This window comes from Pezoporus occidentalis, unplaced genomic scaffold (genome assembly GCF_034315485.1).
Source record: "Pezoporus occidentalis ecotype Australia unplaced genomic scaffold, CSIRO_AGI_Poc_V1 ctg38, whole genome shotgun sequence".
Classification (NCBI taxonomy): domain Eukaryota; kingdom Metazoa; phylum Chordata; class Aves; order Psittaciformes; family Psittacidae; genus Pezoporus; species Pezoporus occidentalis.
In genome coordinates, this window is record NW_026915702.1 from 740,323 (window position 1) to 755,062 (window position 14,740).

General features: G+C 48.1%; 1 protein-coding gene across 6 annotated transcripts in view; it reads right to left on the reverse strand.

Moving 5' to 3' along the window:
• The window catches only part of FRMD4A (FERM domain containing 4A), a 380,907-nt gene that overhangs the window by 124,361 nt on the left and 241,806 nt on the right, over positions 1 to 14,740 (reverse strand). For all 6 annotated transcript variants that reach the window (XM_062631904.1, XM_062631905.1, XM_062631903.1 and 3 more), the window contains one exon: positions 9,858 to 9,923. In XM_062631904.1, coding sequence (XP_062487888.1) covers positions 9,858 to 9,923 — 66 coding nt within the window. The remainder of the gene's footprint in view (positions 1 to 9,857; positions 9,924 to 14,740) is intronic.

Here is a 14,740-nt window from a genome sequence, read left to right on the forward strand (position 1 = left end):
CCATGCTATAAAAATAATTTTCTATTTCTATTTCTGCTGCCTTCCAAGAGACAGCTTCTGCCCTGGGCCACTTTTAGCACTTTCTTACCCAAATTTATCATTTGGGTTTCTTGCACAGCCTGCAGGACATGAAAGGAGGAGCTGAAGCAGGACTGATCTGACCACACATCACCCTCTGCAATGTGAACACCTACTCAAGAGCTAATTGCAGAGTCCTTTGGCAATCAAGGAGAGAAAGGGGCATGACTTATTTCAGATGACCCATTTGAGGATGAGCTCAGCTGTGCCCTACAAGTGCCCCCCTCTTTCCATTGGCTGTAAAAGCATAGCTCAGGCACAGACACCCACACTGCACATGCCTTGAGTTAAATGGGATGAATCTCACCACTGTCATGGACCAAATCAGGCGAGCGCTCAGGGCAGCCAGAGGTGGAGGTGAGGGATGGGATGTGGCACCAGTGCAAGGGCTGCTCTACCATGAAGGAGCAGTAGCAGAGAGCAGATGGAGCTCTGTGTATTTCAGCCTCATCATCCTGCTGCTAAATCTCATTTATTTCCATCTTTGTGCTTGGTGGTGCCCCATGGATGAGCCCTGCTGTTGCCTTAAGAAGAGGGACGTGAAGCTGGGGGATGTTTGGTTATCCATGGCTGCAGCAGTATCTCATGGATACAACGATGTATTTCACAGCCACTAGCAGGTTAGTCCAGCATGAACAAAAGCTCCACTGAGGCCAGGGAGCAGCTGAGCTGGGCAGAAATAATAGTGAATTTCTGAATTTCTCCCATGTAATTGTGAGTAAGAGATTTTCTCTGTAACGGAGCCATTAGATGCTGGATGTGCCATTCCTGTACTGGTGGATGTGGTAGGAGGCCACCAGGACAGTTTAAATTGCTGATGCTCTGCAAAACTCTAGGCGTTAACTCATTGGAAAGAGCTTTCTCCCATCACCAGATGTTTTACTGGGACTGTGACCAGCTCCCCCCACAAGTTTGAAAAGCTCCATGTGCTCAAAATTAAGGATATTTGACGAATTTTAGCAGAACAAACGGAAACAAGATACTGAATATCTTCACCCACATCTGGCCAGCTGCAAAGAATATCCAGTTCTCAGCATAGGTGGCATGAATAAACATATGTCCTCAGCTTATCTCTCTCCTGAAAGCTCATGGATAGCTCCCCAGCCTGTATTAGTTTAAATGCAATTTATTCAGGAAGACTGATAATAGCGATATTGATTACGCAGGCCCTTGGAAATCACACCTTTGTTTCATTCCATGGAGGAACATGATTGCCATTCCTTGTTTATTCTCTTACAAGGCACTTTGCTGTGAGATCCTGTTCCCCGAGGCTCTTAATGCGGTATCTGATAGATGTGCAAGGTTTGGTTACCGGGGTCTTAGGGCATGAAAGGAAGAAACCTGCTCTCAGCTCTGTTCAGAATCCAGCAAGCAGCTCAGAAAGAGGGGAATGTGCAGTGTTATTGTGCCAGGGAAGCATCCTCCTCTCGAGTTAACCTCCTCCTAGCACAGAAATACCTCTCTGCCATAGGCAAGGTCAGCCCTGACCTGCCTCATCTTCCAGGGTCACTTTGCTCCTGGCATCTATTGCCCCCTGCCTCCATCTGTCCCATCTTCTGCTAATGCTCCTCCCATGCCTGTGCTGACCCACAGGCAGCTGAGGAGCAAATCTGGAGGGACGGAGCTACCCCTGCTGGGTTTCATTAACCTCCAGTCTTGTCTTTCCTTTCTCTAGAGCTGCTTGACCACATCAACCTTCACTGCATAGCAGATCATTTGGAGGCTCTCCATGCTCCCTGTCCATCTGGGTTGATGGATGATCTATTCCTGCCCTGGAGCTGTGTGCCCTACTGCACTTCTTCAGGTCTTGCTCCTGGTGAATCTCACTGAGAAGCATGACCTGCCACCTTGCTCTACGCAGCCTGCCATGCTGGTATCTGACCTTAGAGTATGTTCTCCTCCAGCAAGTCTATTTCTTGAGTGCTGTTTGTAGCTGTGTCTATCCTCACTGAGCATTATGGTCATCAATGCTGAGCTCAGGGGACCTGGAGCACCCAGCACACCTGAGGTTAGCTTGAATTAACCTCGTAGGGCCAGCACCACCATTTTGGCTTTGATGGAGCCAAGCAGAGGCTCTTACATCCCTAGTTTCTGAGCCCAGCTCAGGATCCCCTTCTGAGATGCTCATTTCACCTCCTGTCCCAAATCCCTTCAGTTTTGTCCTCATAATTGAGTGGATCTGCTTTGGACCTTCACCCTGCCTGACATCCCTCTGGCTCTTAAACTGGATTTTATATTCTCTACCTCTGTGCATCAGATTTCTTTCTCTTTTGCCCCTATGCTCTTCCATCTCCCAGCAAACACTCTCCCCTCTAGGCTTGACTTCTGGGTTTATTGGAACCCAAGCTGAGAAATGAACCTCCAGCCTGACACCAGATGCTCTGTAGGCCACAGATGGCCACTGGTGGATGCTTTTTGAGGGGACTAGTTTGTGAGGCTCTGCAGAGCAGCTCAACAGAGTCATCCATTGCAGGCTGGAAGGCTGGGTTTGGGAGCAGACCTGGCTCTCCTGGTCTATTGCTCATTTACCTTGTCTAAGACAAGAGGTGGGTATTGTGCAGCAGCTTTTTCTGCAGGAGCTGCGCTGACTGGGAAAGCCAACAATGCTCCCAGCACCCTATTCTCCTTGGAGCAATGCTAGATGTATTTTCCTAAGGTTGGTAAAGAGCTAACTTTTCAGCAGAGAAGCTCTTGACTCATCGCTCACTGGTTGTTCAGGGAGAGCACAGACAGGGATTGCCACTCTGGGCTCCCACCTCCCTTTTTGCTGAGCAATCTCTCCTCCATCTCCTGGTGACCAAACACAGATGTACATTTGTCCCATTTGCAGCCATGCTCAAAATGATCAAAACTCTTAAATGGGGACCTGAGGAGTACTAAGAGGCCAGGAGGAGCCTTTCCTGCAGGAGGGAGATGTCTTCACACTGTTCATCTTCCAGGAGCCCCAGGCTGTGGAGGGGCAGTTGCATGGTTTGTTCTGGTAATGTAAATCCCACCTCCTATGGCTTCCAAGCTGATCCAAAGCTGTGAATCTCAGTAATCTTTAATGCCAAAGATGTTAAAAGATCTACTTTGCAATTTTCCAAATTCTGCTTTGCTGAGCTGGACTGGTCTCATTCTTGCTGTAGTAAATCAGGGTTTGTTTCTGAAATCAGACTTATACCGGAGTTGTGACATTGCAGTTAGGGAAAATAAAGCCTCCTTTCCAGAAGGCAGATCTGAGCACCCCTTCAGCTCCAGCCCATTTTAAATTACGGACCAAGTCCAATTTTTGCCCATTTTCTCAGTGCAAGGGCCTGAATCCTGACAGATTCCTATCAGAAAACCCACTTGAGCTCAGCCTGGTCTCCAGTTGTTTCTCTGCCCTACAGAAAACATGCTTTTTGTCTCTTTGGAGAGCAGCAACACACCAACCCACAACCTACAAAGCCACTCAGAGGAAAGTTGTCAAGCTAATACTGAGGCCTTGAATTAAGACAAAGCTGCTTCATTGCAAGTATGGAGAGGCTGGGTGGTAAGAGCAGGGACTCTTCCTTGGGCACTCACCGAGGGCATCATCACCAGTCCATCCTATAGGGTTATGGGACCTGCCCTATAGAACATGCACTATACACAGCCCTGTAAAGGTAGTACTCACCCTTTGCTTGCTTGCTCCCAGCCCAGCACTGATGGCTGATGCTGCTGCAGAGATGTTTAAAGTGCTCTTGGCTCAGAGCCTGCAGGCACTGCAGGGAACAGAGCTGCCTCCCCACACGAAAGGACAACTACTGGCACCTAAACATCTCCATTTACGGTCAGGGCTGCCCAGCTTCATGTCTGCATCAGCCCTGGAGCTGGTGCCTTTAAAGGGATCCCCAGTTTTGGCAACGGAGCAGGGCTCAACCCTATTTTTCTGCAAGTTTTGTGACTTCCCAGGGGAGGCTGATTCAATCCTGGGGCTTGCTTATCCCCAGCATGGGATATAGTGCTGTGGTCCTGCTGTGGTTCACATGCAAAACCTGTGTCCAAAGTTAGACAGCTTCTCCCTGATGGCAGGCAGGTGCCATTCTAAGGGGAACCTCTGCAGTTTTTCCACTGTGCTAGCCCAGGTAACCATCCCGTTTATTGGCATAGAAAGATGAGGCAACAAGAAAACACAGAGAAAACCCCACTTAGTGGAGTTACTGCTCTTCAAAAGATGCTGTATCATCCCCAGGACAGCATACTCAGCTTGGCCCCAGTGGGGCTGAGCCTGGAGGAGCAAGGGACATTGGTGAAGTCTAAACTGAGCATCTCCACCAGAACAGCCACCCTGGTTACAGCCATCCGTATGACAGTAAGGCACCAGTCTAGGAAGCACCTCACCAGCCTGGTATCTCCCAGCCTGGCTTGGAGGAGGTTCCTGGGGTGAAATGCTGAAGCATGCCAGACACACTGGAGTGCTGGGCTCCTGAACTGAAGGAATCCTGATCCACACAAAGCAGAGCTGGCGCGTGAGGTGAAAAGGTTGGAAAAGGGTATTCTGCACATCCCATTCATTTTGGCTGTATGTATACACACATGCACCCCCCTGTAGTGAGCACAGTGAGGCCGCACCTTGAATCCTGTGTTCAGTTCTGGGCCCCTCACTACAAGAGAGACATTGAGGTGCTGGAGCAGCGCCAGAGAAGGGCAACGAAGCTGGTGCAGGGCCTGGAGCACAAGTGTGATGGGGAACGGCTGAGGGACCTGGGGAGTTCAGCCTTCAGAAGAGAAGGCTCGGGGGGGACCTCATCGCTCCCTACAACTGCCTGACAGGAGGATGGAGCCAGGAGGGCGCTGGGCTCTGCTCCCAAGGAACAATGGACGGGACAAGAGGAAACGGCCTCAAGCTGCACCAGGGAAGGTTTAGATGGAGATGAGGAAGAATTTCTTAACTGCAAGGGCAGTCAGGCACTGGAACAGGCTGCCCAGGGCAGTGTCACCGTCCCTGCAAGTGTTCACACACCATGTAGCTGAGGCCCTCAGTGCCATGGGTTACTGGTGGCCTTGGCAGTGCTGGGGTAATGGTTGGACTTGATAATCTCAAAGGTCTTTCCCAACCCAGTTTATTCTGTGATTGTGGGCTTGGATGCACTTGCATGGCAGCTGGGAAATACAAAGGTCGCAAGCTTACCTAGCTTGCCCTGAGCCCCCTGATAGCAAGAGTTGCTTAAGAAATGGCAACATGGACATACAGGTGGGTTAACCACCCAAATACAAGTGTGGTGTTGACTCCTCATCTCTCCCTATTATCTCCAAATTGAACTTGTGGTCTTCAGGGAGAAGGTTAGAAACAAAAAGCCCAGTTATTTCCTATGATGAAATTTCAGAGCCCTCCAGACCCCACAGGCAGCTCTGCTACGAGCCTCAGATGAGCTCTGTTTCTGCAATAACTTTTCCAGAGAGAAGGAATTAGGAGGCTTAACACTTTTGGATGACAGTTGCTGGAGCTGCTGCCAGATAACCGGCACCAGGAGCGATCCAGGCCTCCTGATTCAGCCAGCCCGGAAAGAAGCCCTGTTCATAAGAACCCACATGAAAAGGAACGAATTGCCAGTTATGCAAAAGTCTTTAAGTAAAGCAATGCAAATCTTTCATGTGCAGCAGACAAGTGATACAGCGGGAAATAATATAACAGATAGAGAAGCTGAGAGTGGGGAATGTGGGTAAATCCATTTTCCAGAAGCAAGAGAAGGGACTTGCTTGCTGAAAAGGATTAGCTGGATAAAGCCAAACTGTGTTAGAAACTAAACATGCATCAAACAGAAACAGGGGAAAAAAAACAGGTTGTAAGAAGATCCAGTTCTGCTCCTGCTCAGAAAGAAAAAGCTGTCAAAGGAATATCCTATGTAAACTTGCCACACACCCCAGATTGTCAACAGGCATTTATCAAATGAAACACATACCAAATGCAACTCTTCTTCCTAATCCCAAGTCAAACACGCTTTGGGTTTCAGACCCTCAGGAAGAGATTTCCGTATGATCCTCCTCTGTCTCCATTTATGATTAGTCCTTCTAAATTTCAGCATTTATCTGACAAAACACACTGGGGAGGGCTTGCTTTCATCCGCAAAGCCTGTGTTTCTGCTTTTCCTTAGCTGCTGCTCTGCCACTCTGCAGTTGCTCAACTTGGGAGGAAAAGACTTTAGTCAAGACCCTTTGATTGACTAAACCCAGGATCACTTTCCTGGTGGTGGTAACTCCAAGCCCTTGTGTTATGTGCCAACACCAAAGCAAGCCAGCATTCAAAGGGGTTATAAATGCTGCCTCTGAGCCAAAGTCTTACTTTTGGGGCTCAGTAATGCAAATAAAACACATGTGTGTGTGGGGTCCCACTCGCAATAGCTGTGAGGCCAATCTGAGGGGTCTTTGTAGCTGTGGGAAAGAATTTGTGGTGTCGAAGCATTTCAATCTGGTCTGGTGGAGCTGTCTCACGGAGCCAAGGCTGACTCCTATGAACAACCACAGGAGCACAGTTACCACTTGCTGTCCTCCTGCAGCCCGAAGTATGGTCCTCATTACCCCCAATGGATATGTTTCGAATGGCATATTCATAAACCCCTGAGCCTGATCACAGCTAATTTGAAGACAAAAAGGGGAGTGCATTCACTTAACACACTGCTTTTTGCAAACACCATGATCATTCCCAGATGCATCTGTTTCTGCCCAGCAGCACAGGAGGCATCAGGAGAGGAAATCATTTCAGCTCCCCAGAGTCACTGGCCTAAAGCAGTTTCAAGATGCTCCAGGAGCTCTCCTGCATCCATTCAAGGCAGCTCTACCAGTCTCCCTCCTTTGATCAGACCCAGCTTCTTCTGCTGTTCTTTTCCACACCACAGCACAGCAGCAGGAGCCCTGAACCCTTCTTTAAGCAGAGCACTTGATATCACACACACACACACAAGAGCTGCAAGGCAGCGTAAAGCCAGATCCAGGTTAGGATGTTATTTTGATCTCACCCATGGCAGACAAATCAGTTCTGCTGATTCCCAGCAGTCTTCCCTGGAGTGATAAATCGGCTGTGGAAAAGCTTCCAAGAAAGGTTTAGGTTGGTGGGAAAGGTGAAATTTGACATGAGAGTTAAAGAGCTCTGCTCCCAGGGGACTCAAGCCAATGCAGGTCTAGATGCTAAGGCCTAATGCAGCTATGGAGGAACCTCTTTTATGGCATAAAGCAGCAAATCACCCTTCTATTTCAGCCTGTGGCAAGGTACCCACAGGAAAACACAGCTTTGAAGTGACAGCCAGAAGCTCAGAGCTGGATGAACTTTTTATTTACAGCTTCTTATCCAGTTCAGCTATGAGATAAGGCAATAATAAGAATAGCAGTTCTCAGAACTTACAAAGCAACTTTTATCTGAAATCTCACCACAAGTTACAAACAATACAGGTCACTTGGTGAGACTTCCCCTAGCAAAGAGCACGTTGCTCCCAGAGGGAGGCTGGTTGATTGAGGACCCTGGGCAGAGCAGCCCTAGGATCACCCCAAAGCTGGTGGCTTTGCCCATGCTTTAGATGCAGGCAAAGCAAAGCATTGTGCCCAGGTCTACAAAGAGTATTGATATTAGAGACATACTTGAATCCAAACATCCTCTTCCTCTGTTGGCTGCTCCACCCAAAAGTGATTTATTTACTATTTCCCTGAGCAGAAGCTACTTAACAGCACTGAAAAGCCTCATTTAACCAGAAAGGCACCTGAGATGCCTCAGTGGACAATGCTGTACACATAGGGGCATGGTGGTACTCAGAGATCTAGGTCAAGCTACGTGCAAGAGAGGTTACTGCTTTTCCTGGGCATGAATTTTTCATAAGCAGCCCTCCTGTCTTTCCCCATTCATACGTTGCAAACAGCAAAAACAATTTATTGTACAAATAAAATTCAGCCGTGGGTCACTTGCAAACTAGTTAGTGTGATTTACAGAGCAATTCACTGTCTTTATTGATTAGGAGAAATTCCCTTCAAAGGTGTGATCAAACACTTAAAACCCCATAATATCACATGATACTGCTTCTGCCCACTCAGAAGTGGATATGGAGCTTCCCAAACCAGCCTCCTCAACTGTTATCTTCACTGTGGGCTTTTTTTTTTTGTGTTGATAAAACCCTAGAATAAGCAGGATGGACAGGGCAGATTTCCTGCAGTATATTTTAAACTGTGATTATTAATACTGTGAGAAGTGCTTTAGCAGAGCTGTTCTCCAAGAGCCCATTCATTTTTAATCAAATTAAGAAGAATTAAAAAGGCATTTATATGAAATAGGAACCCAAGTGCTGCGTCCTTGCGATGAAGGTGGCTGATCTTCCCCCAGGCAACTGCTGAGCATCAGTGAGGTGGGTGCAGGGATGCTCACAGTGCGAAGACCATTGGTATGGTGTTTGGTTTTAATTACTCATCTTGATCTAGCTGTTCTCTTTCCAGACCTGGCTGGAGCAGCCACTCATTCATGGCTATCCTGACTGCACTGTCACAACAAGCTGAGGGATTTCACCTCCTCAGTGACTGTGGACATGAAAAAACATTACCATTAACATTCGTTAATGGTGTTTTTAAGCAACTTCCAAGAAAGCAAAGCTGAAAACGTGCTTCCGGCGATTGAAGTTGCCTCCAGCAATCCCCATTCAGGTCTGCCTGTGCTGGGCAGGATCCTGCCCCCCTCCCAGCCGGGGGATTTGGGCGCTATGGGAAGTTTCATTTCCTGCTTCTTGGGCTGCCTGTAGCTGGCAGGCAGCGCTAGTAAAAGGAAAGACATTCCTGTCATTCTTGCTATTAACCCTTTGGTGGTCTTGGAGACATGAGCCAAAACCGGCAAAAAACTAGAAAACTGGATGATCTTTAAGGTCCTTTCCAACTGAAAACAGTCTATGGCTCTATCAAGAAAGACACAGACTTATTTCTGCTGTTAAGCACATTTGATTCTATCAGGAAAAGCGGAGGATGGTACTGGTGCATCAGCCCATCCTCACACAGCCAGCACAACTCCCATCTCTCCTAGTTTTCCTTTGTGCTTTTCTTTAATAAAAAGTAAGGCGGATGGAGCACAGACTTATGTTAAAGTATATTTGTGTTTGACACATGATTTTATGATTAGTGTCCCAAGCAATGCCTGACTATGGCACCCGCACTGCAGCCCCTTCTGCTGGCTGTGCTCCTGGCCACCGCCTCTGACATGGAGCCTGGCATCATACCCTGCAATTTAGGGTGGCAAGGAAAGAAGATAGAAACAAATCACAGAATGGTTTAGTCTGGAAGGGACCTTAAAGCTCATCCAGTTCTAATCTCCTGCCACAGACAGGGACACCTTCCAATAGGGCAGGTTGCTCCAAGCCCCTCTGACCAATCTGGCCTTGAACACTGCCAGGGATGGGGCAGCCACAGCTTCTCTGGGCACCCTGTGCCAGCCCCTCACCACCCTCACAGGAAAGAGTTTCTGGAGGTATTTTAAGCAATGCATTTCTCAAAGCTAAGCAACGCCTCAAAAAATAGCTAACTGATATAGTAACAGTGTCAGAAATGACCAAAACTGCTTTTCTATCCCACTGACAGTGACTGGGACAGCTTTTGGCACAGAACAAAGTGAAATATGTCCTGAATTACCCCTTCCCACGGATATATCTTTGCAGATCCTCCCCACCCAGCACGAGTGCAGCTTCCCTGAGCTCCAAAGGCAATCACAGCTTGAAGTTGCCAAGAAAAGCAGTTGAAAACCCTTTTCTCTCCCCACCACAGCAAGAACATGCAGCCGCAGCACACCATTGCGTGGAGAAACGTGCAGTTAATACCTGAACGAGCAGCTCCAGCTTCCTGTCATCGAGAAGGTGCACTTGGCATCTGCGGCCCTCCGTCATCTGCAAGAGAGAAGAGACATGTATGTCAGGGCACTTGGCTTTCCAGCCCAGCACGTGGAGCCTTTCATTCACCACAGCACTTTCAGTCTGTGGTTTGTGTTCTGGTTTTGGGCTTTTTTCCTTTCATTAATCCCCCTTCTTTTGGCCCTGGGGAAAGAAAAGGCTGGAAGAGGAAAAGAAAAGCCACCCTGGTAGCTGTCATGGAGTGGCTTCCAGGAGGAGGCTGCTCCAGTGTGGAAAATGGGGCTGTTTGCAGAAGGGCCCCAGCATTTTGTACCACAGCCTCTGGCTTCACAGAGGAGCTTGGCCAGGAGAGGAAACACCCAGGCAAATGTCCCCAAGCCCCTCAACAGCCGTGATTCAAGGTAGTTCAAAGCAAGCAAGGGCCATGCTGACAATGCTCCCTGGGGTTGCACCAGCTGCTCCTTTGGCTTTGAATCCCAAAATGGGCTTGTCCTACTTGGGGTGTCCTATTTATCACGATACTGGTGCAAAAGTGCTTCCATACAGGTATGGTTTATTACAAGAGTTAACAAATAATACCTATAAAGTTTTTCGGTATAGAAGACTTTTATGAGACTTCCAAGCTCCTGTAGATTGGGCGCTAAGAAATAAATGAGCCGTGGCCTGAGGAAGCTCCTCTACAGTTGCTCGAGCCCTTTCCTGGCTCTCTTCTTGCAGAGAGCACCGTAAGGGAAGGAGCAACTTTGCTTTGCAGTTACAGATCCCAACTCAGCCCTGCAAAGCCCTTCATAGTGCACAGGCACAATCCCACTATCTGCTAATGGGATATGGGCTGCCTAAGCCTCTTTGGCTTTTGGAAATCCCTTCTTCAGCATGACTTAGGCAGCCCGCAGGCAGCCCCCCTGCTGTGGGCTTGCCCCATGACATTCACACATGTCTGGATCCACAGCAGAATGGACCCAGCCCCACAGTATGGTTCAGCCCCACCACTCTCCAGCCAAGGCATTTCCCTGAGCACTGCAGGGATCCCCAGCTTCATTTAATGGTATTTTTTGCCATGGCGAGTCCTAAAGCATCACCAGAGTGGATCAGAGGGTCCACAGGAGCCTGGCAGGGGGAGTACAGGCTGCTGAGGATATGGCTGCCACAGCACTGCATTTCTGCCCTCACTCATCACCTCTCCCCACCAGTGCCAGATGAGCTAAGCCCCCAGTGCAAAGCCGCCTTGCAGAGATGTGGGCTCAGGGGGTTAGCTGAGGACAGCTCAGCTTTCTGCTTTAGCTCTGTGGGTTAAAAATCACGCGCTCCTGTGGACTAATGGGGCTGGATGTGCTGGCATCCTTGCGGTGTTTGGTGCACATCAACTTCACCCATTCAAGAGCCATTGCCATGGTATCTGCAACATTGACCATCTCCAGCAGCATCGCTTTTGCCCTGTCACCCCTCAGCTCTCCTGGGTGCTCCTGTCCTTCTTCCTAGCTCTGCCCCATATCCATCTCTCCCTTTCCTGGAACCAGGACAGACCGAGTCTTACCCTGGCCCTGGCCTCTTCCCCATAGCAAAAATTCAGATGTGCCAAAACCTCTGTTGAGCCTCAAGCTGGCCATGCGAGATACGGAGTTTATTATGAGACAACTTCAGTCAAAATAAGCTTTTCCCTTCAACTCACTCCAAAGTTACAATCCTGGAATGCACAATCCCATGCAATCCAAGCAGACTTTATCCCCGTTGTTATTCACACCAGCATGCCACTGGAGGATAATGTATGCTAAATAAAATTGCTTCCCTTCTCGTTTTCCATGAGCACAACTGGAGCCCTGGCACTGCAGCCGAAGAAAAGCCTTATAAAACAAGGCTACTCATAAATGTCATCCAGTTACCACCATGGCAATAAATTATCTTGCTACAAGGGTTTCATCCGGTAAGTAATGTTATGCAAAATATGGCTTCTCATAATGTGTATTGCTTGGTGAGTGAGATTTTTTCCATGAAGTCTGTGTTAAACAGCTTTCAGTTCAGCTGTAAAGCTGCTCCAGGGGCTCACAGAAGGGCTTTGCAATGGTTTGACCCACTTGGACTAAGAGCTATATGGCTCGTGATAGCATGGGCACAGGGAACCACAAGCTTGCTGGGCTTCCCCAACAGATAAAAGTCCGAGTGTCTGAGCTCTGCTTCAGCATCTCTCCATCCTCTTACTGTCACATATCTGTTGCATCCCCAAGATGATCGTTATACAGTGATGTTCCAGTTTTAATATGAGTTTACTCAAGGCAAGAGATAAAGCAGTGAGTTTATTGTGGTGGTAACACATGATGTCAGGGATGGAAACACAGTCCGGCTTGCACGTATTATGCCCCATCTATTGAAATAAGTTGATATAACAGTTGAAATAAGAATAAAAGAAGGTGAAAAGAGGAAGAGGGAATATTTACTGAGGTGTTTGGCTTTGTACTTTAGTGTTTTGGCAAAGCTGTGTGGAGCTTCTTTGGTTTTCTACTCTTTCCCAACCCATAGTTTCATATCCCCATAGTGCTTTCAGTGCTTAAAGAAATCCCAGATGCAAACAGCTGGTAACATAATGTATCTGAATAAAGTGAAGCTCTGAAATGCAGCACATGATGGTTGCCTGATTGCAAGGGATTTCATGAACGTCACCTGCAGAAGAGGAGTGAAAGCACACTGCTTTCACATCAGCTTGTCCCCAGCAGTTCTGTTCATCAGCAACGTGGCTGTCAAAGACCACAATCGTGTTCATAGTCTGGTGAGGTAGTGTGTGAGCACACAGCAAGGTGTGTACTGCACTTATTTATTGCCACCTCATTGCTGTGCCTCTCAATGGTTTGAAGGCTCATGCTACAGGCCAATGACCCCAGTTGGTGGCCTGCAGGCTGCTTCTACCTAGTCTTTTCTGCACAAGAGAGGGTGAAGAGCTGCTGCAGGAGCTGGAAAGCCTTGGTGGGGAGAAATAGACTCAACACTGGCCCCTCCTCCCAACCCCAGGTAGCAACACAGACAGTGAAGGAACTTCTGATTTTGTCTTTGCTGATAGCTAGAAGCTCAGACCACAATGTATGTGGCTGGAGATGTATGGGACCAAAATGTATGGGGCTTTTCACTTCCCTTACAAACAAATGATGCTTTGAAAGAGAAAAGACGATAGAAGACAACTTCCTGCTTGACATAAGCTAAAATATGGATGGTCCTGCCCTCCCTCCTTTCTGTTTTATTATTCCACCAGGTGTTTGCAGCCCACACTATGTGCTTTTTTGCATCATCAGACCAATACAAACTCTGCTGGTTTGTCAGAGCAAGAAATGGGAAGGTTTCAAAGCGCAGTGAGAAGGAACTGATTTAGCACAGTCTGTCTTGGTGAAAGATGCTGCTTTGCACATTGACTGATCTGTGCTATCTGCTGCTCTACTATGGATGGGGCTGTGGCCAGCTCTTGGGCAACAAGTCAGGGAACCCTTCTGCTTCCCTATATAACCAGAGAAGGGAAATCAACACCAAAGCACTATAAATGGGAACATGGGAGCAAAAGGTCACTAAACATGAGCTGAGCAGCACCAGAGTTTGGAGGGAGGATGACTACAAGTGATGAATCAAGATTCTCCTCTCTGAAGGCTACTACCCACAGAAGGATAGTAGAGTCATAGAATATTTAGGGTTGGAAAGGACCTTAAGATCATCCAGTTCCAACCCCCTTGCCATGGGCAGGGACACCTCACACTAAACCATATCACCCAAGGCTCTCTCCAACCTGGTCTTGAACACCGCCAGGGATGAAGCATTCACAGCTTCCCTGGGCAACCCATTCCAGTGCCTCACCACCCTTACAGTAAAGAACTTCTTCCTTATATCCAATCTAAACTTCCCCTGTTTAAGTTTGAACCCGTTACCCCTTATCCTGTCACTACAGTCCCTAATGAAGAGTCCCTCCCCAGCATCCCTATAGGCCCCCTTCAGATACTGGAAAGCTGCTATGAGAGGTCTCCGCGCAGCCTTCTCTTCTCCAGGCTGAACAGCCCCAACTTTCTCAGCCTGTCTTCATACAGGAGGTGCTCCAGTCCCCTGATCATAATCGTGGCCTCCTCTGGACTTGTTCCAACAGCTCCATGTCTTTTTTATGCTGAGGACTTCAGAACTATGCACAATACTCCAAGTGAGGTCTCATGAGAGCAGAGTAGACTGGCAAGATCACCTCCTTCGATGAGGGGAACTAATGGAGGGGGAACTGATAACTAACAGGCACAAAGCATGGCTTTGCTTCACCATGGAAAAGCAAAATCACAGCAAAGAGACAAGAAGCAATGGTTGAGCAGAGCTGTTAACAGAAGGACACTTGGCATGGCAGGGAAGCAAGGGAGTTTGCTCTTGATCAAGTCCTGGGTTTCACTATGAGCTCAATGAGGGGGTTTTCCTTTACAAAAACAGCCTCCCAGTTTCCTTCTGGAGGGCAAGAGCCCTCCACCCTAGATCCAGAAAGTATAAAGTCAAGTGTCTATTTCAAACTACCAGTTTAGATGCCCTTGATACTCAAAGCAGAGAGAATTTTCAGACATTTCAAGTTAAGACAGTTCGTAGGTGAGCTCCACAGTTATGCCTGCTGCTTGCTCAGCCGGGATGCTGTATCCACATCAATCCCGCAAATTCCCCATGCTTCTCAGGGCGTGTGAAGAGGTGGGACTGTGTTACACACTCCTGAGTGCTAACAGTTCATATGGCAGGGAGCTGCACACGCCGGGTATGAATATGGGCCACGTGCACTTCATGGGCCAGACTCATCACGAACTCAGATGGAGATTATGCACCGAAATACAGAACAGATTTTATTCTTTTTTTTCCCAAAACAG